Source organism: Petromyzon marinus, chromosome 33, assembly GCF_048934315.1.
Source record: "Petromyzon marinus isolate PM22_M1 ecotype Great Lakes invasive population chromosome 33, UKy_Petmar_22M1.pri1.0, whole genome shotgun sequence".
NCBI lineage: Eukaryota > Metazoa > Chordata > Hyperoartia > Petromyzontiformes > Petromyzontidae > Petromyzon > Petromyzon marinus.
In genome coordinates, this window is record NC_133699.1 from 2,491,805 (window position 1) to 2,516,263 (window position 24,459).

The 24,459-nt window shown below is 49.6% G+C and overlaps 1 protein-coding gene across 6 annotated transcripts in view; it reads left to right on the top strand.

The window, feature by feature from the left end:
* LOC116948308 (uncharacterized) overlaps nt 1–22,805 on the top strand; it is a 48,694-nt gene extending 25,889 nt beyond the window's left edge. For 5 of the 6 annotated variants that reach the window (XM_032964842.2, XM_032964844.2, XM_032964845.2 and 2 more), the window contains 5 exons: nt 611–2,551; nt 3,663–3,905; nt 6,432–6,671; nt 7,347–7,490; nt 8,015–12,299. In XM_032964842.2, coding sequence (XP_032820733.2) covers nt 611–2,551; nt 3,663–3,905; nt 6,432–6,671; nt 7,347–7,490; nt 8,015–8,100 — 2,654 coding nt within the window. In that variant the 3' untranslated portion in view covers nt 8,101–12,299. Of the gene's footprint in view, nt 1–610; nt 2,552–3,662; nt 3,906–6,431; nt 6,672–7,346; nt 7,491–8,014; nt 12,300–17,253 lie in introns of those variants that run through there. The other variant, XM_032964849.2, reaches the window with a different exon arrangement.
* Nucleotides 22,806–24,459: the final 1,654 nt, after the last annotated feature.

Here is a 24,459-nt window from a genome sequence, read left to right on the forward strand (position 1 = left end):
CTCGTTTATCAAATTAATATTTATTTAAAAATTTTGCTCGTCTTGCAAAACAATCGCAGACCAAGTTACTCGCAATCCAAGGTTTTACTGTATCATCTAAACGTGACCACATCTCAAGATACTGTACAGAAGAGGTGGCCATATTTATTTAAAAGAGAGAGGCAGTCGGTCATAGGCCATGGTGAAAAGGAAACGGATGAGTTAATCTCTTCTATTTGTCATGGTTTTTAATTTATTAAGAAAATACATTTATTTCTGGTCTATGTTTTACAAGCTTTGAAACCAAACCAGAGACCTACGTCTTTATGACATTTGATTATCATAAACCTTAATTTACGCTCGTGTGGAATGTATACCACTAGCTCTGTATCATCTAACCTTAACTCGAGATAAGCCGTGCAAGTCGTGATTATTATTTCGTCATATGTCACCATGTTTTTTTTTGTGTTTAGTTGTCCTTCCCCCGCATTTCCGATTAGCACGGTTGGCTACGTACGGCGTGAAAGAAGTTCAACGTACATATGTACGTTGCTCAGCATGTGCCGGTAGTGAAGGCATGGAATATGAACATGGGAATGTCTCTGCGATGAATATTGTCGTGCGTGCCCAGACTCGGGGAGTTCCATGGATGACAGCGAGACGGAGGAGGATTATTCCACGACTGGCTCAGTGTCGCAGGATGGCGGCGGAAGCCGCAGCTCCCGTGGGCCCTCGGAGGGCGGCCCCGACCGCGCCCGCTATGCCGAGGATGGCGCCAGCGCGGCCTCCAGCGAAGCCGGCACCGCCGCGACGGACGCCCGGGGGTCGAGCGCCGAGAGCGGGAACGCCAATCCCACAGAGGAGGAGGAGGATGACGATGATGAGGACAAGGAGGAGGTAGTTACCGCCGAGGTGCGCACGCAAGTCCCGGCCTTGAACTGCGCCTGCTCCGAGGCCGAGCCGACGGAGGTCGTGGAGAAAGCCGATCCGTCTGACGAGCCGGCTGTGAAAAACGAAGTTCGGGTCGAGGCAGAGAGCAAAACACAGGAAGAGAAGGTGCAGGAAAAGGTGCAGGAGAAGGCGGAGGAGGAAAGTGACGTAAGGGCTCTCGACATAGATGATGCCCCTGATGCTCCGTCCCTCACGGAGGACGAGAACAGCGTCACGCTCATTGAAACATCGGCCCAGGTCGCGTCTGCCAAGGGTCAAGAAGAAATTGAATCCGAGGTTTCGGCAGCCAAATGTGAAAAAGAAGAGGATTTAGAATCGAAGCTGCTGTGCCGCGAGGAGTTTTCTGACATTTTGGACGACAAGCGGGATAGCGAAGATGAGCGAGTTCCGTGTAAAGAGGAGGCCGTTCAGAAGAAGACTCCAAAGGAGGAAAGGAGGGGGAAAAGGAAAACGGATCAAAGCACAGTTGCCAAAACCCCCGTCAAGAAACCTCGAGGGGCTAACCTGGACGATGAGAAAGTGAACCTCAACAGCATTCCAAGTGAAGATGCCAAGATGCCGCTCTTGGAGGAGGAACGGGAAAATGTCTCCGATCCGAGTGATGTCGGGCCGGAGAAGCCGCCAGAATCGGGAGTGGACGAGAGCCCTCCGAAACTCAACAAGGCAGGCGGTGGTGCCAAAGCAGCTGACCAAACGGCACAGGCGAAGCAAGTGACCTCGCTGTCCTGTGTGAAGAAAGCGTGCGCCGAGGAGAAGCGGGCGGGGGAGGAGAGTGGCGTGGGCGCGGACGCCGCTTGCCCGTCGTTGCCGGTTTCTCCTGCTCACGTGCGGGGAAGCTCCCCGCCGAAGAAGCGCGTGTTTGTGTCGCTGCCCCAGTGTGGCGTGCTGGGCCTCTCGGCTGGCCAGGAATCGCCCCTAGAGGTCGTTGCCGACGAGAAGGACAGCGTGGATGAACCCCAGGCGGACGACAAGGTCACCACGGAGGTGGACACGCCCAGCGCGATGGTTACGGAGTCGGCCTCCACCAGCGCTCACGAACCCGAGGCTCAAATCGAAGACGCTGTAGACGTCAAAGAAAGCGGCGACGGTGTATCTGAGAGCGCGGGGACTCGGAAAGCCGACGAGCCCTTGAACGCGGCACAGGATGAAACAAGCGCTCCGAGTTTCGCCTGCGCAGACGAGCAAGAGCAGACCACTGACGAAGACAGCAAAAACTCGAGCGGCGGCACTGAACCCGAGAGCCGCAGCGACACAGCTGAGAATGAGAAGCAAGACTCGAGTCCCACGAATGGCCAAGAGGCCGGTAAGCAGAACTGGGAGGTCCGGGATGACAGCGGCTTCGCCAGCGCCGAGGCGGAGACATCCCCGCCGGCTGACGCAAGCGCAGCAGCGCCCGCAGTCGCTGTCTCGACGGCTCCACCTCCCGCGGCGTCCCCGGCAGCCGTGGTGGTGGTGGCGGCGGCGGCGGCAACGGAGGCAGCGGGGCGCCCGCGGGAGGCTTCCCCCCCGCCGCCGCCGGCACGCGAGACGACGGCGATGGGCACGTCGTACGGGCGCCGCGACGTGACCGGTGCCAGCTCCAGCTCGAGCAACACTCCCGAGCCGGAGCCACCACAGAGAGGTGAGAGGATGGCGACCCCAAGGGCAGTGTTGTATGCGTTTTGAGTTGTGATAGCTCGTGTGTAAAAAAAATAAATTGCCAGTTATTTATACACGTCACGATGAGCCACCTCGATGAAGGCCTCCCAATAGGAGCATCGTTCATGGTACTGCGGTGCCTGAAACCCATCTCACTATCTGCACGTGAACTCATCTCATCACTTTATCTCCATGGTGGCTGTCCTCTGGGGCTATGTTCTCTCCGTTGGCTGCCATTCCATCGCCAGTCTCCCCTGTCAGATATAGTTTTCTCAACAGTCACCGTCAGGTTTCTGATTTGCATTTGTTCCCATGCGAGTGTGCTCCTTTTTCTGCTTCTCAATTCAGTTTTCTTCGTCAATGCCTTTGCTTCTAATCCGTGTCATTGCGGGTAATATGCACCGATTTAGTACTTCTTTAAGCACATTGTATGATGCTTTTCATTTTGAAGTTCAGTTTTCCAAAAACACTCAATCCTGTTCTTATCCGCCTCCTGTTTGCATCATTTTGAAACCAACTCGCCTTTTAATAACTGTGCTAGTTGTACGTAATCTTACGTCTTGTTTTACAGTTCTTTCCCTTCAACAGATATTGTTGTGTATCAGTTTTTGTTTTGCTCATTTATTGAATAAGTTAAAGATGGAGCACTGTCTTTACTTACTCGCAACACTGCTCACGGCAAGGGCCTCCACTAGATGGAGCTCGAGACAGTCCTTCCTAGAGAATATCTTGGACTACCTTCCAGACATCTGTAAAGAAGTGGAAGTGGCCCACGCTTTAGCCGACCACATGCGAGCTGACGGTCGACTAACTGTGGTGAACCCATGTACACTTCTGGGTGGATAGAGGCGGCAGAGGGATTTAAGAAACTTGCACCGTTGTTTCAACTGCCTCACCCGGAGAACGAATCGAACCAGCGACCTCTAGATTGCAAGTCCAGTGTGCTCACCATTACACCACTTGTGCCAGCATAATTTATTGTTTACCTGCAGTCAACAACGTGTATTCATTAATTCAAACTTAACTATGATTCTTCGTTGCCCGGTGGGTGTGTGGGGCGGGTGGTGGTGGTGTGTCCGCACGACCCCTTGCAGAAATGATGCGCGGCGAAGTCGTGAGCTTCAAGCCGTCGTTTCACCAAGTGGACGCGGTGCCCCGCGGCGGGCCTGCCGCGTGGGGCATCTCCGTGCGCATGGGCTCCAGGCGGCGGGTGTACGTCGCGGGACAGAAGCGTGCCAAGGTTGGCGCCGCTGCAGCGGCCGCCGCCGCCGCCAAAAAGCCGCGACTGAGCCCGAAGCACACGAGGAACAGCCCGAGAACGGAGCGCCACAGAGTCGGTAAGAGCGGCGCGGGCACGGTGGTGGTGGTGGTGGTGCTGGCCGTGTAGCCGTGTAATGATGTAACGGTGCACGATTCCATCGACTAGGGCCAATTGTTACGTACGCACATATGTTGAACTTCTTTTGCACCGTACGTAGCCAACCATGCTAATCGGAGGTGCGGATTACACTCGCAATGCGTGCGTTGAATCGTGTGTGTGTAGGTGGTTCAATCGGCCAATCAATCTTTATTTTCCGTGCATCGCCCTCGGTAAAGTAGGAGTTAGTGCAGATTGCAGCAAAACGGGCATAGTGCAGCGATAGCAAAAACGAATGCCAGATCAAGTCGCTGCTGGCCGCAAGGCATCCCCACTAGAGCGAGCTTTAGAAAGCCCCTCTAGTAGAATTGTGAGTGTGTGTGTAAGAATCGGTAATTTGTGAGTCAGAACACAGAGTAACCACTGATGAGATTCTGGGTTTGAATCAAGGGAAGCCAATCATGGCCCCTTTTGCCAGCCGTTTGGTGAGCAAGTAAATGTAGGTCTGCACCGTTAAACAATAACGGTTGTGATGTTTAACGAGTTGACGATCTCAATCCAGTTACCAATGACTGCACAAAAACACTTGAATCCGTTTCATTTTTTCATGCAATTAAGCATACTTCAGGTCTGAGAACCAACATATATCTGGTTTTATAGCAGGGTTCGGTGGAAACGTGCAAATGCTGCACACAAAAAAAATCCGTGTCGTGATAAATGAGGTATGAGGACAGTGGACGTTACTAGAGAATAGACGCGGGTTATACGCACATGGAGAGAGAAAGTCCAAGCAGCCAACCACATGCAATAACAGGACTTTCTGCTTTAAAGAAGAGTGAAAATTACAGCAAAATTTAAATATTATTCGGGGAGAAAAACATTCACATTTTTGACTCTTGGTCCATGGCAATAGGAATTTTTTTTCCTATTCTTGCGAATGATATTACGCAGGATTTAACATCCACTTGGCTCATGGACGAAACCAAACAAGAGGTGAAAACTGAGACGATACAAATAAGCCGCTAAAAATGAGACAAAATAAACTAAGAAAATGAAATGAAAGAGTCGATATTTGAATTGAATCACAGCCACGAATCATAACGCTTTGAGTCAGTCAGAGAGGTGGGGGAGGGCAGTGAGGCATTCCATGACTGACCAATACCAGTGTAACAAGTAAGGAAAAACTCATGCATAGGCAGGGTTTATGTAATGCATTCCATCAAGCATTTGTTTTTAGAAATAATTAACTGTTGGGGCAAAAACGCATTTGCAAATTTACAAATAGTCTTTTATGCTATGGTTTTGGCTCTTCAAGTTTTGGGCAACAATTAGATGAATTTGGCCGGTCTTCCAAGAGGGTAAGTCTCTAACAGCAACACGGTTCGACATCTCGGTCCATGTTCGAGAGTCTGTGCGAGAGTTATCGGGTCCCCCTCTCCTGCAACGGATGGATGGAGATAATAAAAGTACTCATTGGTTTTTTCGGTAAAGTCACGTATGTAGAAATACAATAAAATTATATTAAAACAAAAAACAATCACGACGTTTCGATCACAACGCAAGCCATCTTCATCAGGTGTCAAGAACAAATCACGGAGGTAAATACAACAAAAAGATGAGAGACGAGAATTCAACAAACCTGAAAAAACATTATGTGAAGCACATCCAGTCAGGCCAACAACACAGACACTTCCTGGCGGACCACGAATTTCAGAAGTGTTAAATTTCGTGTTCAACCTTTGGATTGCACATACCAGCATAGATAGAATGAAAAATACGAGGTACACGGTCAGTAGAAATACATACACAAGTCCACCAAGAGGTAAGGAGGGAGGAAAGATGGACAGGGAGGCAGAGAGAGAGGGGGGGTGGCGGCGGATGGATGAACAGAAGCTTAAATAGGAAATACGGTTGGAGGGGGGGAGGGGCCAGAGCGAGAGCGGCAGCTCAAACACGCACATCTTACACATACAAAACGGCAGCTCAAAAAAGGACCACCTCTTGTAAATACAAAACGGCAGCTCAAAAAAGGGCACATCTTACACCTAATTACAACGGTAACTTCCCCGTAGAAGCGTGATAATCAAGTATTAAAGCTTTCGTAACTGCATAAAATTACTCATTGTTTTTTTTCGGTAAAGTCACGTATGTAGAAATACAATTAAATTATGTCTAACTGTGTTGTTGGCCTGACTGGATGTGCTTCACATGATGTTTTTTTCAGGTTTGTTGAATTCTCGTCTCTCATCTTTTTGTTGTATTTACCTCCGTGATTTGTTCTTGACACCTGATGAAGATCGCTTGCGTTGTGATCGAAACGCCGTGATTGTTTTTTTTGTTTTAACATAATTTCATTGTATTTCTACATACGTGACTTTACCGAAAAAAAAAAAACAATGAGTAATTTTACGCAGTCGCGAAAGCTTTAATACTTTATTGTGATAAAAGTGCATTCACCCTTTCCCACCTTACATTTAAAAACGCTTCTCGCACGTCAACGACGCAGGCCAGAGCAGCGACAGCGAGGAGCTGCCGCAGAGCGAGCCGATGGGGGGCAAGAGCGCGGCGTCTCATGGCAAGCACGCGCCCGCCGGAGTGACAAGCAGGAGCACGCGAGCCACGCGCTCTCCCCCGGGGGGCTCCCCGCCATCGCTGCCGCTGGCAGGGACCCCCCACGGCCGATCGGGCGGTGAACGCGGGACCGGGGAGAGGGTGGGACGACCGCCGCGCCTCAGCCTCCAGATCGGTATGCTGCCGCTGTCGTGCGGCCGACCGCGGCGGAAAGTCGAAACTTATTTTTTTTACCCTAACCTCTGCTGAATCTCAGAACGTGCACACGGTTAGAGCCGTCGTTTTCTGAAGGCGTGCCGCAGAGAACTGCAGCGATATGAGCGCATTGTATGGAAGCTGGCACCAATCTGCGCCACACGCCCTCCCACATGGCTTTGCGGGATTCTCGGTACGTCTTCCGACCTGAAGACGTACCGATGAAGTTGTTAGTTTTTAAGGGACTTGCGTCCTTTGAGTGACCAGCTTGAAATAAGCTTGACTGGTAACACGTGAAAGGTAAAGTTTATGCAAGGATGTGGCTGTTGATCTCGTACGTGTATAGCGTTTGTGTCTGCACTGTGTGGGGAGCGGTAGTGTAGCGGCCAACACCGGTGACGATTATCTGAATCGGTCCTAGTCTGCCACTCGGTCGACTCGGCCTCAAATGAGTACCTGGTGCGGTGTGTAAACATCACCACTGGGGAAACAAAGGCGGCTGAGCGTGGTGCTGGCCACCCACCCCCTCGTGTGCTGTGCCGGCCTTCATAAGTGCTTACAGCATTTGATTCTGTTAAGGCTATATGGGGGGGTCTTTGTTTTGTATGCACCGTGTATATATATGTGTACTTATTAGCATTTCTCATTTCTCTAGAACTGGTGGGGATGAACGGCGCGGAGAGGATCTCGTTCCTGCAGGAGCGCCTGCAGGAGATCCGCACGTACTACCTGTCCCTCAAGACCGAGGTGGCCACCATCGACCGGAGACGCAAGAAGCTCCGCAAGAGGGAGCGCGAGGGTGAGCTGTTTACACCCCCATCGCACCACATTTACCAACGGCAGCACATCCACTGCTCCACCACTTGAACTGACTGCAGGACCACACCCAATGCAGCATCTCTTCCACTGCAGCACCACATTTATCAGCCGTGGCACATTCATCCGCAGCAGCACGTGCACCTGCAATACATCATCCACATGAATGTTTATATTTGGTTAAGCAATTATGGCAAAATGGCCTTAACCACGAGGTTTCCAGTACTGACTGCCAGAGAAAAAAGAAAGGGGAGAAGAGAGGGAGTTGAGTTGACGGCAACAGGGAAATTGTAAAATACACGCACTCGCGTATAGGTGTCTGGGTCAAAGCTCGGGCATATGGGGGAAGCTCCTCATAAATATGGGTTTGTAGACGCGTGTGCATCTACCCATGTGACACCACTTTTATATCAGCAGTGCCACATCCACGAGAGCACCTTCTGCTTGGGGCACCACATGCTTGTGTGTGTGTTTTCTGTTTGTATTAATCCTGCCTTCTTTCGGCAGCTACGAAGTCACTGACGTCATCCGAATCATGCACAGGATCCCTGTCTCCGGCCCGGCCTGCCCTGGCGTTGGAGCTCAGCTCGTAGCCGCGGCGTGTCATCGCTGGGACATGCGAAAGGAAAAAAAAAAACTCTTTAGAAGTGACCGTATCAAACGACAACAGCAACAACTATATCTATATATGTAGCACTTCGGGTGCGCGGTTCGTTGTTGCCAGAGACGGTTATCAGTGCCGTGGATTCTTTCACGGAACGTGTTGGAAAGTTAAGTTAAGGTTCAGAACAGCCAGTTCATTAAGAGGTGACGGTGACAACGCTACGTCTTCATATCGAGCTCATGATGCCAGGGGTGTCACCGGGAACGCTTTACTTCCACGTCTAATTTAAAACATTTGAAAGAGGGGACCCCCCACCAGTGGCAGCTGTCTCCTTGTGGGCACAAGGTGACTTCAGCACCTGGCTTGCAAACGGGCATTAGTCTGCCAAGTATGAGGGCGATGATTGCTTTGTGTAATCCCAATCGCGGTAGGTGGCAGAGATGAATTCAAAAGGGAGCGTTGTTGTGGGCGTCTGTGTACGTGTGTGGTGTGTGCGCGTGTGGTGTGTGTGCCGTGTGCATCCTTCAGAGAAGGTGGTGCAAATGAGCAAACAGCCTCCGGCCAACGACAACCTGTTTCACCCGGTATGAATATGGCTGTGCAACTAAGAGCGCGGAACAAACGGTGACGCAAAAGCTGTGCAAAGTAAAAAAAAAAGGCCCCCTTTCCCTGGTTAATGCCACTGTGCGAAGGCTTTTTAAATAAAATGTGACATTTTTATCACGGTGGAACAAAACGGCCACGCAAGTGTTTAGGTGGTGCTCTGTCACCTTGAAAACGTTCCATTGCCGAGCGGTTCTTTGTGTTCGTGTGCACGTTTTGCACTGCCATGTTTGATTTTAGTGGGGGGAAAAACCAAGGCAAAGTGTGTCTTCCTGATTACAGTGTGTGTTTGTATATGTATACAATATGTAGCTTGGGGTAAAGCGTTATGGCATCTTTGTAGCCTTACCCGAAGACGAAACTTAAACCAAAAGTGTGCACACTGCAATTTCGGACGACACCCATTGAACATTTTACATGCATTAAAGGATGGATTCTTATACACTATTTATACCCTAGTATTTATACAAACCAGTCTGGAAGCTATATGAACCTTACATCTCTTGACGCTTACAAATTTGGTTCAATATAGATAGGTAGTTTGGGAAATTAAATGATACATCGCAAAAGCCCGCGTGTTTAATGAAATGCTGTTTGGTTGCTTGATACACCGAGATTCAGAATTGTTTTAAAAAGTCTGTTGAAATTTTTTAATTAACTAAAGTGCCACTGACCATTTTTGCTTAGTCTTAATGTGTTGCCTCTTTTACAATTAAGACCAAATAGAATATTTAACAGAATAGTATTTTTCCCATAATTCATGAGCCTAATGTTCAAAGCATGTGTTTTTATCCTAAGTTCTCAAAGCCATAATACATCCCATTGTTTACTTTGTTGCAAAGCTTGGATATGTTCATTAAAATAACACGCAATTTAACATACACTGCAGTAGATTGTAGTCCGAACGTATGTAGACTTTTTTAAAATCATGTACTTTTTAATCGTACAGAGTACCCGCTTACAAGTTAACGATACTTCACCATCAACCCGTGTGCGTTCGTGTAAGCGTAGGAATTTGGAGGAGTGAAATGGTGACAATGAAGTGCTCAAGTAGATCAATTAATTTATGAAATAGTATTTTATAGCAGTTTTTTTTTGCGGTCTTCAGAGCCTGCTGCTGGGTCTTTTTGCGATGCGACGTGTTATTTGAATGCACTGTCGGTCTCTCAGATTTGTAACGACGTGCCGCGTCTTAGGACATCCGGGTTGGTGTACGGTGCCATCGGCAAACGAACCGAGTCGGGACACCGCAGCTGTTTTGCAAAACCCAAAACTTTACCAAAAAATAACACAACTCAGATTGTTTGCATTACCAGGGTTCATCACTACCAACGATGCTTTATAAATGCATCGTTAATCCTTACAAAACCCAAAGTTCGCTACATTTCAATCACGGTAAGCTGATAAGGAGTGGCATATGCACGGTCTCTGCATTTCTGTCTGGTTTACGTAGTGTTCTGCTTTGTTGGTGTTACCGAGCCATCTTTTGGTTTTATCACCCCAAGGTGCATTTTCCGTTCTTCTACAGGGTCCGGCGCTTCGAGTGATTATCGGTACCACATGCCATGCCACCATCCCCTTTTATTATCTGAAAACCTGCCTGAAAGCAATTATTTTGATAAATATAAGTATAAAAAACAAAAAAATTCATTCTGCAAAATTTATGACTTGAAAATGTTTCTTTCTATGGAGAAATGGTTTGATACATTTATTTAAAAAAAAAGTTACGAGAGATTTAAATGAACATTTAAACTTGCCTACGGTGAAATCTACTATAACGCATATTTATTCTAATAACGGTATACGTGTGTTGTTAATGGTAGGGATTTTTTTTCATGATGCTGTGCCGAGTAGAGTATTATGTGGCTTTGTTCAGGTTCTTCCACGTCTTCATATTGCATGTCCGCTTGTGCATGAAGCGCCACAGAAAGAGGTGGTCAAACGTAGCCGGTTTTCACATCGTGTTGTGGACAAAGCATGAACTATTCTGACATCAGTTAATGCAAAAAAAAACCCCCATTGTACTTTATCGATGTGCCCAAGTCAGAGTTTTCAAATAATAAAACTATGCTTAATCATACAAAAGATTTCAAAGACTCCGAGTGGGGTATTTATGACTTGTAAATAATAGTTTAAACTTGATTTTTTTTGTAAAAGGCCGGACGTCCAAGATAGCATTCATAAAATATTTATGTAAATGTTGCGTCTATTTCGATTACGGCATGACATTAAAACTGGGGAACTCCCAGAAAAGTTTTTTCAATAAATTGCCTTCCCAGTTAAAAAATAAATACACTTGCAAAGTAGACACGAATGCAATCGGATTATGGTGTAGATTGAGGGCTTTTATTAACAATTTCAAGCAGGCAAAGGCATGAGAACGTAAGGTCGTTAAATTTAGTGGCAAGTCTGTGTGCTGTATACACACGGACACGTGCTTGATGATGCCTGCAGTGAACACGCTTAATGAACCGTGAGACGTTTTGATTTTTTTGCAAGCAGGTTTATTATAGCCAAGACAAAATAATTCACCTTTTTGTACTATCATTGTATACTGTGATTTTTTTAATGGAATTTCATTGCTAGTCTTTTTTTTACTGGTTTTTATTTGTTTCATCGCGTACGAGTTTCAGGTATTTGATGATACAAGCATTTGTTTTCCTTCCATGGTGCATATAGAAGAAGAGATCCACAATGGTACTTAAACCAGACCTTTTAATCTTTGAAAATGCAGTTTGTAAATGAGTTTTAACGGTGCGTGTACTCGAATGAAGAGATAATGGGATTGTTTCATTTGCAGTCGGCGCTTGCCAACATGCTTTCTCATGCCTAGTCTCCCTCATGGGAGATGACAAGAGTGTCTTTATAGCTGATTGTACCATTTCCTCCGAAGCCACGGGCCAGAATTGTGACTTTTGAGCCAATGAGACGGAAATGTTGTGCCTCTGTAGAATGCGAAGTCCCAGAGTGTTGTGATCCGTTTGTATTTAAAGAGTGGGGGGCGGGGGGAGTTTATATATGATAGGTGATTGAAACAATACTGTAATTGCAGTGCAATAGGCTTTTGTTCAAGAGAGAATGATATTAAGTCACACATTGTGGGCTCTGGAAGTATAGAATGGTGGCATATTGTTTGAGTAAATAAAATCAGCAATATACAGCACCGCAATGTATTTTAAATAAACATGTACAGTATAAACCAGCAGACGATGGACATTTGCAAAAAAACCCCAAAACGTTGTATTTTTATGTACATTATGACATATAAACCGAATGTGCATTTGAAACAATCCTTGTTGTAATCAGTGTTTCGACTTTGAATGGTTGCTATATTAAATGTGGTTCCCCCCAATGCGACAAAGTAATATCAGCTTGGGACGTGTTTTGCTCTCGTTGAGATGAACGCATTAATTTTGTAGATTCTAGTAACGTTTTCTCTGCAGCGTACGACATATTTGTAACGAGCATAGGTTCATATTAAGCACAATACATATAATTTTTAAAAAATACATACATTTATAATTCCTGCTGTAATCGGGAATCGCTTAACTTATAAGTACACGAAATAAAAAAAGAACGAGATGACATTGTGTGTCGATGCGACTCGCGTTTACTCAGCGCCGTGCTTGGCTCGCACTTGGCACCAGAGGGCGCCAACGCGATTTCGCTGGTCACCTGGTCAACGTGGATTTGTGAGTGCTCCAGTTGATTTTGTTCAACCGGCCGAGTTGTTCAATGACGGCAACAAGAGCATACCTGTCAACCCCTTATCAGTGCCTAACTTATTACAGACCAATTCAGACCTTATTGGTCACCCCGTGCCCTTTATAAATTTAAACGTTCATCCTACAAAGTCCCATCACAAGGGAGAAACACAGACACCTTTTTTGCCCGTATTGAAACGGCTGTACGCCGTATAGACCTGAAAACTCAATTTCCCTGTACAAGAAAACGGTTAAACCGTATGGGTTGACAGGTTTGCAAGAGGATCTCTGTTTTCACTCTTGCTTCACATCTGCAATGTATTATCGCGAAGTCTGATTTAAAAAAAATCTATCTACAATTCACCCGGAATCGGGTTTGAGCGTGTATAGTGATGGGTTGGGTGGCCACGATGCACCAAAATACGTGCCGTGGTTTTCTACAGGGCCACACGCTGTCAGACGAGGGCAGTGCAGCAACATGTTGTACTTTAGTTTGCTCCCAACGTCTATGCTCCCCGCCTTCACTCCACCCGGCACGAACCAACATGGTGAATTATGGATCAGGCGCGATCAGAATCGGTGTCTTTATTTGGATTGAAGGAATCCGATACGCTGTGAAGCTCGTTTTCACAGATGTCCAGCACACGGTCGGGTCCGCAACGCTACATCAACAAAAAATGCAATGAAGGATACAAGAGTAAGATAGAGAAAATGTAATCAAGTCAAATCAGGAATATAAATGAAGCGTGGAAGTACAAATTTCACTCGGTACATTCCTGCACATTTTGTCAAAACTTGAGCGCAAGCTTACAATCCACACGGCGTCGGGAGGAGGTGTTCGTCCAGCAGTGGATTCACAAAAGGGCCGCACTTTTACACAATGCGGCAATCCGTGCGGTGGTGCGGGGTATGACCGGTGCATGCTCACCGTCGACTCTGTTCCGCACCACCACTCCCGTATTTGTGATGCACTCCGCGTTTTTACAATCCCGCCTCCCACTGGGGGTATTTTAACCGCAGCATTTCCGCTCAATGCACGCGGTAAACATTCGGCAACGCCGCAGCTGCTGGCCTCATCCAGCTGCCGTGAATTTCGTTGTGGCATCGCTGAGCCACGCACAGCGACAAGCCATGACCACCGTTGTTTTTTTTTTAAACCTTCATCTCTCGCCCGGTTTAACCGAGCTATTGTCTATAAAATGAACAAGCAGACACTCCGCCTCATTCACACGTGACCCCTTCACACAACCAAGCAAGAACCCATACACGAGTGTGTTTTACACATCCCATCGGCTGCACGTTTTCTGAGAGTACATTTTTTGAGCAGTAAAGTCTGGACCGGTTTCTGATTCAATGTCTCGTCAGGCTTGCTTGTACCAATGCTGGTGAACTGCCAGATGTTTATACTATATAGGCAAGGATCCTCGCTTGGATACGAGTCCTTAGTTCGATGTTAAACTATAATAATTAGCATGTCACGATATAGTATGCGTTTAATATGAGCAAGTGTGTGTGACGTGTTGCGTACCGAGGGTGGAATCGCAGTCATTTGGAAATCCACTGCTGGACGGATGAAGGCCTTCCCAAATGCGCGTTGTTTGGCTATACTTCACCACACTGGTCAGTGCGAGTTCGTGAAGGGGGCGGGGGAGTGGGAGGGGGGGGGGCATGACCAGTTTAGACATTGACTCGCCATGGTGGGGAATCGAACGCAGGATTTCGTGCTTGGAACTATCGCGAGCAGGCGACACTTCAGCACCCACCAGGAAAGCCCACGAGGTGCTGACATAATTGACTGAGCGCTCTACAAAAAAAATTGAAACGGCGTCGTCGCAAGTTCGAAAACGTGGCACTCGAGTACCCGATTCGTACGTCTAAGATGCAGTGACGGACACCCATCGAAGTTGTGCGCCACGCCGCGTGGGATTGTCGGGTTTATTTGACCATCCATCAGACGCCATCAGAGTCAGTTGGGGCTGGTGCGCTCATACATATACAATGATTCATGAACTGGTATACGTACAGCACAACAGCAATTGGTTGTACGGCACTGCCCACAACTTAGCCGAAGGCACGACGCAGACACACCACGGACATTACCACACTTACGACACGCACAAAAGACAAAGATACCCCGTATATAGCCTGCAGACTGTAGGGGAAAACGCTGTGAGTGAGCACCTATGAAGGCCGGCACGGCAGACGAGGGGGTGGGTGGCCAACACCACGCCCGGCCGTCTTTGTCTCCCTAGTGTCGATATTTACACCGCATCAGGTACTCGTTTGAGGCTGAGTCGACCTAGGGGAGGCACAGGACCGGTTCAGATAATCGTCGGTGGGTGTTGGCCGTGAGCGGGAATCGAACCTTGGTCGCTGGGTTCGTAGTGCAGCGCGCTAACTGCTACACTACCGTCCTCCACAGCAAAGATCCCCCGTATAGCCTGAATAGACTGTAGAGGCAAGTGCTGTTAGAGAGCAGCTACAGCACACAGACAGACACACACACAGACACACACTGACACACACACAGACACACACAGACACACACTGACACACACAGACACACAAACAGACACAGAGCCACACTGACACACACACAGACAGACACACACACAAACAGACAGACAGACACACACTGCCACACAGACAGACACACAGACAAACAGACACACAGACACACTGACACACACTGACACACACACTGACACACACACAGACACACACTGCCACACACACAGACAGACACACACACAAACAGACACACAGACACACACTGACACACACACAGACACACACTGACACACGCAGAGACAGACACACACACACAAACAGACACACACTGACACACACAGACACAGACACACACTGACACACACAGACACACACACAAACAGACACACAGACACACACTGACACACAGACACACATTGACACAGACACACTGCCACACACACAGACAGACACACACACAAACAGACATACACTGACACACACACAGACACACACTGACACACACAGACAGACACACAAACAGACACACACTGACACACACAGACACACACTGACACACACACAGACACACACACACAAACAGACACTGACACACACACTGACACACACTGACACACACACAGACACACACTGACACACACACAGACACACACACAGACAGACACACAGACACACACACAGACAGACACACACACAAACAGACACACTGACACACACTGACACACACACTGACACACACTGACACACACACACAGACACATACACAGACACACACACAGACAGACACACACACTGACACACACACAGACAGACACACACTGCCACACACACAGACAGACACACACTGACACACACACAGACACACACACAGACACACGCGTGCATCGCGCGGTGACGTCAGGGCGAGGCGCTCCGGCCAACCCTACGTCACGTCTCCTCTCATCCCGAGCGCGAGACGCGCCTTGGCTCGCGAGAGCCTCAACAGCGAGCGGCGAGAGACGAGGAGGTGGAGGATTACATGGGAGGAGTAGCACCGACAACAATAATAACATCAGCAACGGAGACACGGAGACAAAGAGTAGAATACCAATTGCAACAATAGCGACAATATTAAGCATCATAGTAATCATTGCCAGCATCACCACCATCACCTTTATCACAGCAAACACCACCACTTTTTACCATTTGCCCAGTGATATTATTATATTAATCTTGGGCTCGTTCGTGTAAGCGCGTGGCTTGTCCAGCCGTTACTGTAAATCGTCATCATCGCCTTCATGAATCCCGAGAGATAGTCACCCGTGCATTCATTCATTGCGCGCGATCGACAGTTTACATAGACTGCACAACTTTACGCACACATACACATATCCAGACCATTGTGGACAATCACCATGGTTGTAAATCAATTCGAAGACACTCACCAATCGGAACGAATAACAACGCATCGGTGTTGCCATAGCCTAATATAAGCGACGATACTACACCAGCATCGAAAATAATACCGATATATATAAAGTCAGTGGATGACACGGACATCGACCGGACAATACATCCTCGCCGCCGCTGTTAAATCATTCTAGGCGGAGTGTAGCAAGCACGACGATGTCTTCGTCTCCGCGGAGGCAGTCGTGCTACCTGTGCGACCTTCCCCGTATGCCGTGGGCCATGGTGTGGGACTTCACCGAGCCGGTGTGTCGAGGCTGCGTCAACTACGAAGGAGCCGACCGGGCCGAGCTGGTGATCGGCACGGCCAGGAGATTACGACGTGCCCACGGACTCCCTGTCCCAGGACCTGATCTCTCTCATCACCACCATCAACAACATCATCAGCAGCAGCATCATCAGCAGCACCAGCAGCAGCAACATTCAAAAGCGGAGTCGCCAGAAGCTACGGCGGATGGAGCGGAAGCAGCGGAATCAGGACGAGAGGATGCGCGGAACAGCAGCAGCCTTCATCAGCAGCAGCAGCATCACCAGCATGTTCAGCAGCAGCAGCAACATCGGCAGTCGCCAGCTATGATCAGCAGCAGCAATTGCAGCTACGGCGAGGGACGTGGCGCGTTTGTGCTGCGCTATCCCAGCGTGGAGCGCGGTGGTGCGGGTGGTGGCACGACCTCCACCATCGCCACCACAGCCCACCCACGCCAACACCCGCTGCATGGAGCCATGCCTCTGTCGCTGTCTGGATCTGTCGCCTGCTCTTCGTCGACCTCGTCTTCCTCCGTGCCCTCCCCGCACGCACACGGGCGAGCTTTCAGCCACGCTGCGGCCGAGATGGAGGAATCTTCACCCCCAAGGGACTCAAGCCTGGATCAGTCGAGGAGACACCTCCTGCATGCGGCGAACTCGACCAACAGCGGCAGCAGCAACTGCGGTATAAACTCTTCGAGCGCAGCCGCCACCACCATCACCACCACTTCCCCCTCCTCCTCCTCATCGACTATCCTCTCTGCACAAGCTCCAAGCGGAAGCAACGGCTCTCGCTCATGCTACTCCCTGATGATCAGACGAACTGGCTCTCAAGGCCAGTCTCACTACAACACGACCACCTCCACCAGCAGCAGCAGTGGCGGCGGCGGTGGAGGAGGTGGCGGTAACGCTTTGGGAAACAGCAGCAGCAGCAGCAGCGCCGGCAGCGTTGGCATCAATCCGGAGATGCTTGTGATCGGCGCACAGGAGAGGACATCGGCCAGGGACAGGCAGAGGAACGCCGAGGTGATGGCCGAGCTGTGCGAGAGCTTGCGCAACCGCGCCGAGAGTTGGTCGACCAAGCCGGCCACGGTGCGAGACACCTTGATGGCGCTGTCTCGGAGCTCGCCATTCGAGGTGCGCTTCAAGAAGGACCACTCGCTCGTGGGCAGGGTCTTCGCCTTCGACGCCACCGCCAAGCCGGGCACCGAGTACGAGCTCAAGATCTACATTGAGTACCCGAGCGGCTCGGCCAACGTGTACTCGAGCGCGTCCGGCGTGGCCAAGCAGATGTACCAGGACAGCACCAAGGACTTCGGACGGGGTCTATCCTCGGGATTCAAGTACCTGGAGTACGAGAAGAAGCACGGCAGCGGAGACTGGAGGCTGCTCGGAGACGTTCTGCCCGAGTCGGTGAGGTTCTTCAAGGAGATGGTGGCCGGTGACCTCTTGCCGCTGCCCTACCTGGACAGCAGGTGGCCCATGCTGCCCTCGGCCCTCTGCGAGCACCCGCGGTCGATGTCCGCTCCGGGTAGGGGCGCCGGCTCCCGCAAGCGCAAGTCGTCCCTCCACCTCCACCTCAGAGACGGCAAGATGCAGGCGGGCGGCGACGAGCATCAGCACCAGCGACTGCGGCAGCACTGGCTGATGCAGCCTCAAGCTGACGTCCTCGTCAAAGTGCACGGGTGCAGGACGTCCGGTTCTGGCTCGGCAGGGTTTGGGCAGCAGCAGCCGCCGCCGGCGCCGCCGACCTCATCAACATCGTCATCCTCATCCCCGCGGCCGAACTGCTCGCCGGAAGTCACCGCGTGCAGCCACCTCACGGCCACCACCACCACCACCACGAGCACCACCACGAGCACGGGCGCGCTGAACTCGTTCGCTCAGGCCACGATGGAAGACGACGACGATCCCTCGTCGACGCACTCGCAGCAACACGCGGCGTCCACGCGCCCTCAGGAGGCCGAATCCGGAGGCCCTCTGCTCATCGTCTCGCCACCGGCCTGGCGAGGCTCCTCCCTGCGCAATGGGGACCAGGGTTCGCCGACCCCCGAAGTCGCGTCCCAGGTGTCGCTGCACGGAACGGATCCGTCGGCGCTCACCCCGACCTCCGCTACGGCTTCGGCGGGCGCCACGGGCCCCTTGCACTGCGCGCTGTGCCAGGAGCGGCTGGAGGACACTCACTTTGTCCAGTGTCCCTCCGTGGCCGCGCACCGCTTCTGCTTCCCTTGCTCGCGGGGGAGCATCAGGTCCCAGGGGGCATGCGGCGAGGTGTACTGCCCCAGCGGGGAGCGCTGCCCATTGCTGGGATCGAGCGTGCCGTGGGCCTTCATGCAAGGGGAGATTGCCACCATCCTCGCCGGCGATGTGAAGGTGGAAAAGGAGAGAGACTGAAGATTGAACTTGAAACGTTTTGCTCCTTTGCGCGCGCGGATGTCTGGTTTATTAAAAACCGATGTGTGATCATGTACAGCCGCATTTGTCAATCAATTGCTGGATTAAGACCCCCACCACCTCATTGCTGTATTGGTTGTGCGGGGTTGCTTGATCATTCTTCACCACGCTGGTCAGTGCGGATCGTCGAGAGTGCGGGTTGCAGACAATGTACAGCCGTTCGTCAAACTCTTTCTGGACGCAGAATTCTCCCCACTCTGTATCGGTTGCGGGGATTGTTTAACCGTATATCATCATGCTGATCACTGGCGGTTGGTGAATATTGTGGGATGTGGGTCCAAGACCGGTTTCGGATATCACTCAGGTCGCTGGATTCACAGTGCAATGTGATAACCGCTGAGCCACCTCTCCACCACCTGGCCGATAAGTCCAATCCATGTCTGTGTAATTCATGCCATCGGCTTTGTGCTCAGTTGAACTCATATCTGGGTTATTGATGTCACGCGCTCGCTTTGTGCAAGCTTTGCTAAGGCTTACTTCGTGCGAAGGTAAAATCATGTTCTTGTTGTTTTTTTGTTTTGTAAAAGTCAAGGTTTGTTTCCATACTCAAAACGGGTGATGGGGGGGGGGCGGTGGAGGTGGAAGAGGGGAGCAACCCTTGGCTCAGTTTGCGGGCATCAGTGGCTCGGTGGCTTGAAACGCATGGAAGTGAAACGCTCCCTCCGTTGGCAACGTGACTAAGTGTGAACGCTGGGGGAAAGTTCGCCTAAGGAATTGCATGCAACAAATGGCCACAGACATCGAGGAGGTATTGGGGGAAGGAAAAAAAAACGTTTAAAGTCCCCCCAGCGTCCACCCAGTTGTATACACAAGACACAATGGCGCATTTATGTATTAATGTTCGTTAAAAGGCAGTGCTAATTACGAATGCGGTGATGGGGGTTTTGTTGTTCGTTCATTTGTGATCGAGCACCACTGCCAACGCAATCACTTCAAATCATTTTTGTTTATTTCCCCGTGTCTAGCAATGCAGTTATCAGAATCAGTCGTTATACTGGAGGAATCCGTTGAGCTGTAAAGCTCTTTTTCCACGGATGCCCAGTTATGGGCAGGTCTTACCCCGACCCTGTGACTGGCGTAGCTCTCGAGTGTGCAGGCGGTGCAGCTGTACGGGATCCCACGTATTAAATTAGATATACTCCCAGATCACAAGAGTTGTATAATACGTTTCTTTAAATTGCGCAAGGTCGTACGAATTCGGGGAAAGACACGATTGGAGGATATTCCAAAGCGGAGCAGTGCGAGGGAAGCGGAAAGCAAAGCAGTGCTGGATATCGGTGAACAAGAGCTTCATAGCTCATCGGATTCCTCCAGGATGAACACAGATTCTGATTCTGAGAAGCAGAACGAGCAGATGTGTGACCCGCAGGGTGGTGGTGGTGGTTGAACGCGGTGTGAATGAGACGAAATAGTCCGGCTGACAAACCGAGTCCTCAACGTGGGTTGGAGGAATCAAGGAGCGAAGTTCGCGCGAACCGCACCCACGGTAGTAGCCATAGAAGCAATGGTAAAAAAAAATCTGGGTGGGAGACTGACGCCGATGAGTGTGACGAGAGTGCAGCAGTGAGTTTCGACTCGGGTCAGACGAGAGCGGGAGAGAGTTGTGGGTTGGGGTAGAGTTGGCTCTGTGCGCATCCAGGAATTCATGGACTCACCCTGCCGGTCCCTTGTGCCCATGCCGTACCCGAGCCAGCGTTGCGGGGTGACAAGAGGTGATGGGGACACGCGCTGGCCACACTGGCTACGCTCCATGACAATGCGATAGTGGAGAGCGGCGTAGCGTGCTTGTTAGGCATGGGTCCTGGTGCCAGGATTTAAATGACCCCCCCCCCCCACACACTCCACATCACTTTTTTTCACCCAGAACCTGGATACCCCCCACCCCCCCCCCACCGGCGTCACTGTACATGTATGTGTGCATGTATGTTGAACTTCTTTCGCACCGTACGTAGCCAACCGTGCTGATCGTCGGTGCGAAATTTCACTTCATGCAAATCTGTATACTCTCGATGATTTCACACACAAAGACAAAGCTCTCTCCCATATAGCCTCCAATAGGCTGTTGGGGCAAGTGCTGTTACCGAGCACTTATGAAGGCCGATACGACAGAGAAGGGGGTGGGTGTCCAGCACCACGCCAGCGTCGCCTTTGCCTCCATCGTGGCGATGTTTACACATCGCGCCAGGTACTCGCTTGAGGCTGAGTCGACCTAGGAGAGGCCCACGAGCGGCTCACCGCTCCCCATAATTCCACGCAGACACAACAAAGACGACATTCTCACGCGCGTTCAATTGTAAAGCGGCACTTTACCTGTTCCACCCCCCCCTCAAAATGTGAGCGATATAACGGTATATATGGTGCTTCATGTACACATGTATTCATAAAGGCTGCAGTGCCCTACTTACAACGTTGTAGTGTACAATATATATAAACCGAGTTGGGGAAAAAAAATATGTGTGTGATATGTAAGTGCAGTGGAAAAATGTTCACAAACCACGTGGCGGTGTTGAAATAATACACAGGAGCACTGTGTCTGTGACCATTCAAATGGGCTGGGTATAATTAACGTTATTATGCTAATGTTGTTAATTATTTAAATTAATTGCCCGTGTCTGTGGGGTTATGGTGATTCGTCACCTCGTCAGCGCTCCCACGAGACGTTTGCGATTTGTTTCAAGAATCGATTCGGGTTTTGTTTTTTTCCCTCTCTCCATGAACATTGTGGGCGAATGTAGCGGCCTCTAGTGGCTGGAGGGGATCACTTGAACCCAATAAATACCAATGTATACGAATCGAAAAACATCGATAATTGCACAAGAGATACGCCACATGGTGAAATCGATCTTAATCGATGGATTGCGTAAAGTATTTACACCCACCACTGTTCCGTGACTTTTACGAATACATCAACAGACGCTTGAGTGTACATACAATACGGCCCTTTGTTGTCAATCCACTGCGGGATGAGAGCCTCTCCACGCCGTTGTCGGTCGTGGCAGTTCGACCATACTTCACCACCGCTTGGAGCGCAGTTCCAGTCGACAAAGCAGCTGGGACCCTGTACGGGTTCAGGTAGCGCTCGCCAGCTGATGTTCAGCCGTGGCAGGGAATCCAACTCGGGTTTCAAAGTGATCGTACCGCAGTGCGATGACTATCGCAGTACGTATTAAATAATCGAATGCGCTGGTGAGAACAAAGTACACAAAGTGGATACACAGGCGCGTCTCGTCTAACGAGCGTTCGTTGTTTTACGGGAATGCGCCATAACGAGCAATTTTTGCGGAACGTATCTCGGCCGTTGAACGAGACGCGCCTGTGCAGAGTTGTGTATAGTATGGGTTGCGCACACGGTGCTGTCTGTGGCGAGTTGGTGGGACTTGATTCACGGTCCCATTGTTGTACATTTCTGCACGAATCACCACAACACACGCATTTGCTAAATAACGTCGAAGTGTCGCTGTTTTATTTGATGAATCTTACGAACGAATGACTGTTAAGCCAAGCGATTCTCATGTTTGTACAATACCTTGTTTTTATTTCTAGCGGTCGCCAATGTTGTGTTTTGTTATTTTAAATTGTCAGTGTGTGTGTGTGTCTTGAGAGTTAAATTTGATATTTTTTTTCATGATTTCTAAAGCATTACTGTTTACACCTTTTCTCCTTTTAACGACGATGTTTGGTGCCTTGGAGATTTTTAAAAAAAAAAAAGAATAATAAACATTTACCAGCCTCCGATATTCCTTGTGAATTATTTTTACCTTCTGATATAGGTCACACTTCCACGTATACTGTACAATAACTAATAATACGACTAATTACATCAGAGCTGTAATGTGGCACATTGTTTCCAAAACTCCAGACCCACCCCCCCATCTCCTCCGTAGAGAGAGAGAGCCGATTCAAATTAAGATTGATCGGTCAGTGCGTGTCTGAGCACGCGGTCCACGTGTGTATGTGTGCGTGCGTGTAAACGTTTGCCGCGTGTTAGACGCAGACACGGCGTAAACCGCTTTGCGCGCGTCACGTGGGAACGTGTTTAACAATCATCGGGCGCGTGCAGCGTGGGACGACTGTAATTTGTATTTCATTGACAGTGAAGTCGCTTGGAAGCTGAAGAGACCTGCATCGTCATGGGAGACTGCTATGGAATATCATTGTTATTGGCTTAGGCTGAGAGGAGAACAGCAGATGGTAGTAATACAGAAGTTGATTTTGGAATCTATCCGCGCGGAGCTTTGAGTGTCCACCCTTTCAATCCCCGCTCCCTCCCCCCTTCCCCTATGTATCGGTGGGTTTTGTTCTGGATTCAAACGTATTGCTTAATTTGCTCATATCATTACAAATACAATTGCGTCTACAGACTTGAAGATAGTTCGCAGCGTATTCCAGCGCACTGCAAACTCTGCAGCGTGCATGCATTACACGCGCACGCCACAGAGAAGGCTGCAATATGCGAGCGATTGAATCCTGGCATTTGCAAAGCCAAGAGTGGGGTGGGGGGAGGCTTCCAGACTTCCAAGGATGCTCGACTTTCTGCTGACCTCACCGCCACAAAGAATGCCCCTGTTGTGTTTATAACCTCATGCTTGGCAGCTCAAGTGGCAGAAGGACACCGCTTGCATGCAAGCCAGCGAGCGAACTTGCACACTCACTCGCATTAGCGGACATTGCTTCCCAAATGTACAACGCAGACACATCTTGAATGACTAGGGAGGAGGGTTTGGCGGATGGAAAAATGTGAACATTATAATAGTCATCAGCATCCACGGTCCATCCGCTGCGGGATGAGATGCCCACCTCTTGCACGCATGCGCCAGACACTCACAGCAAGGTATTGGTTGCAACAGGAATGCTCATCATGTCGCAATATATCAGCAGCAGTCAAAGCATCACCAGCAGCAGCATTACCAGCAGCATCAGACATGGTACATCCACTGTTGGATGAATTCCTCCACAAGCCACCACTACTACCTCTTTGGAAATATTTGGAGAAAAAAATGAAATTTGGATTGCATCTTGGGATGCAATAAATTACTTAGCACCTGCACACAAACTGGTTTCGTCGCTCCATCTCCTTTGCGAACGTACTCTTGGATGCGTTCCACTCGTTGAGAAAAGACAAGATTTTGTCCCTAGACACAAAAAAAGTAATAATGTACTTTTTTAGTCCAATAGTTGACCGGTCTCGCTAGATTTGGATTGTGTGTGATGGGGTAAATACGTCTGGTCAGCATGAGAGAGTAGACCAAAGTGCCCTCCAGAAGTCATTTCCATAGCTCCCCCTCCTCCGGTGGAGGGGTTCGCTCTCTCTCTCTCTCTAGTGGGGGCCTTTCCGCCGACAGTGCAGAGAACCAGACATTGCAGAGCTGCACCTTCATGGTTTA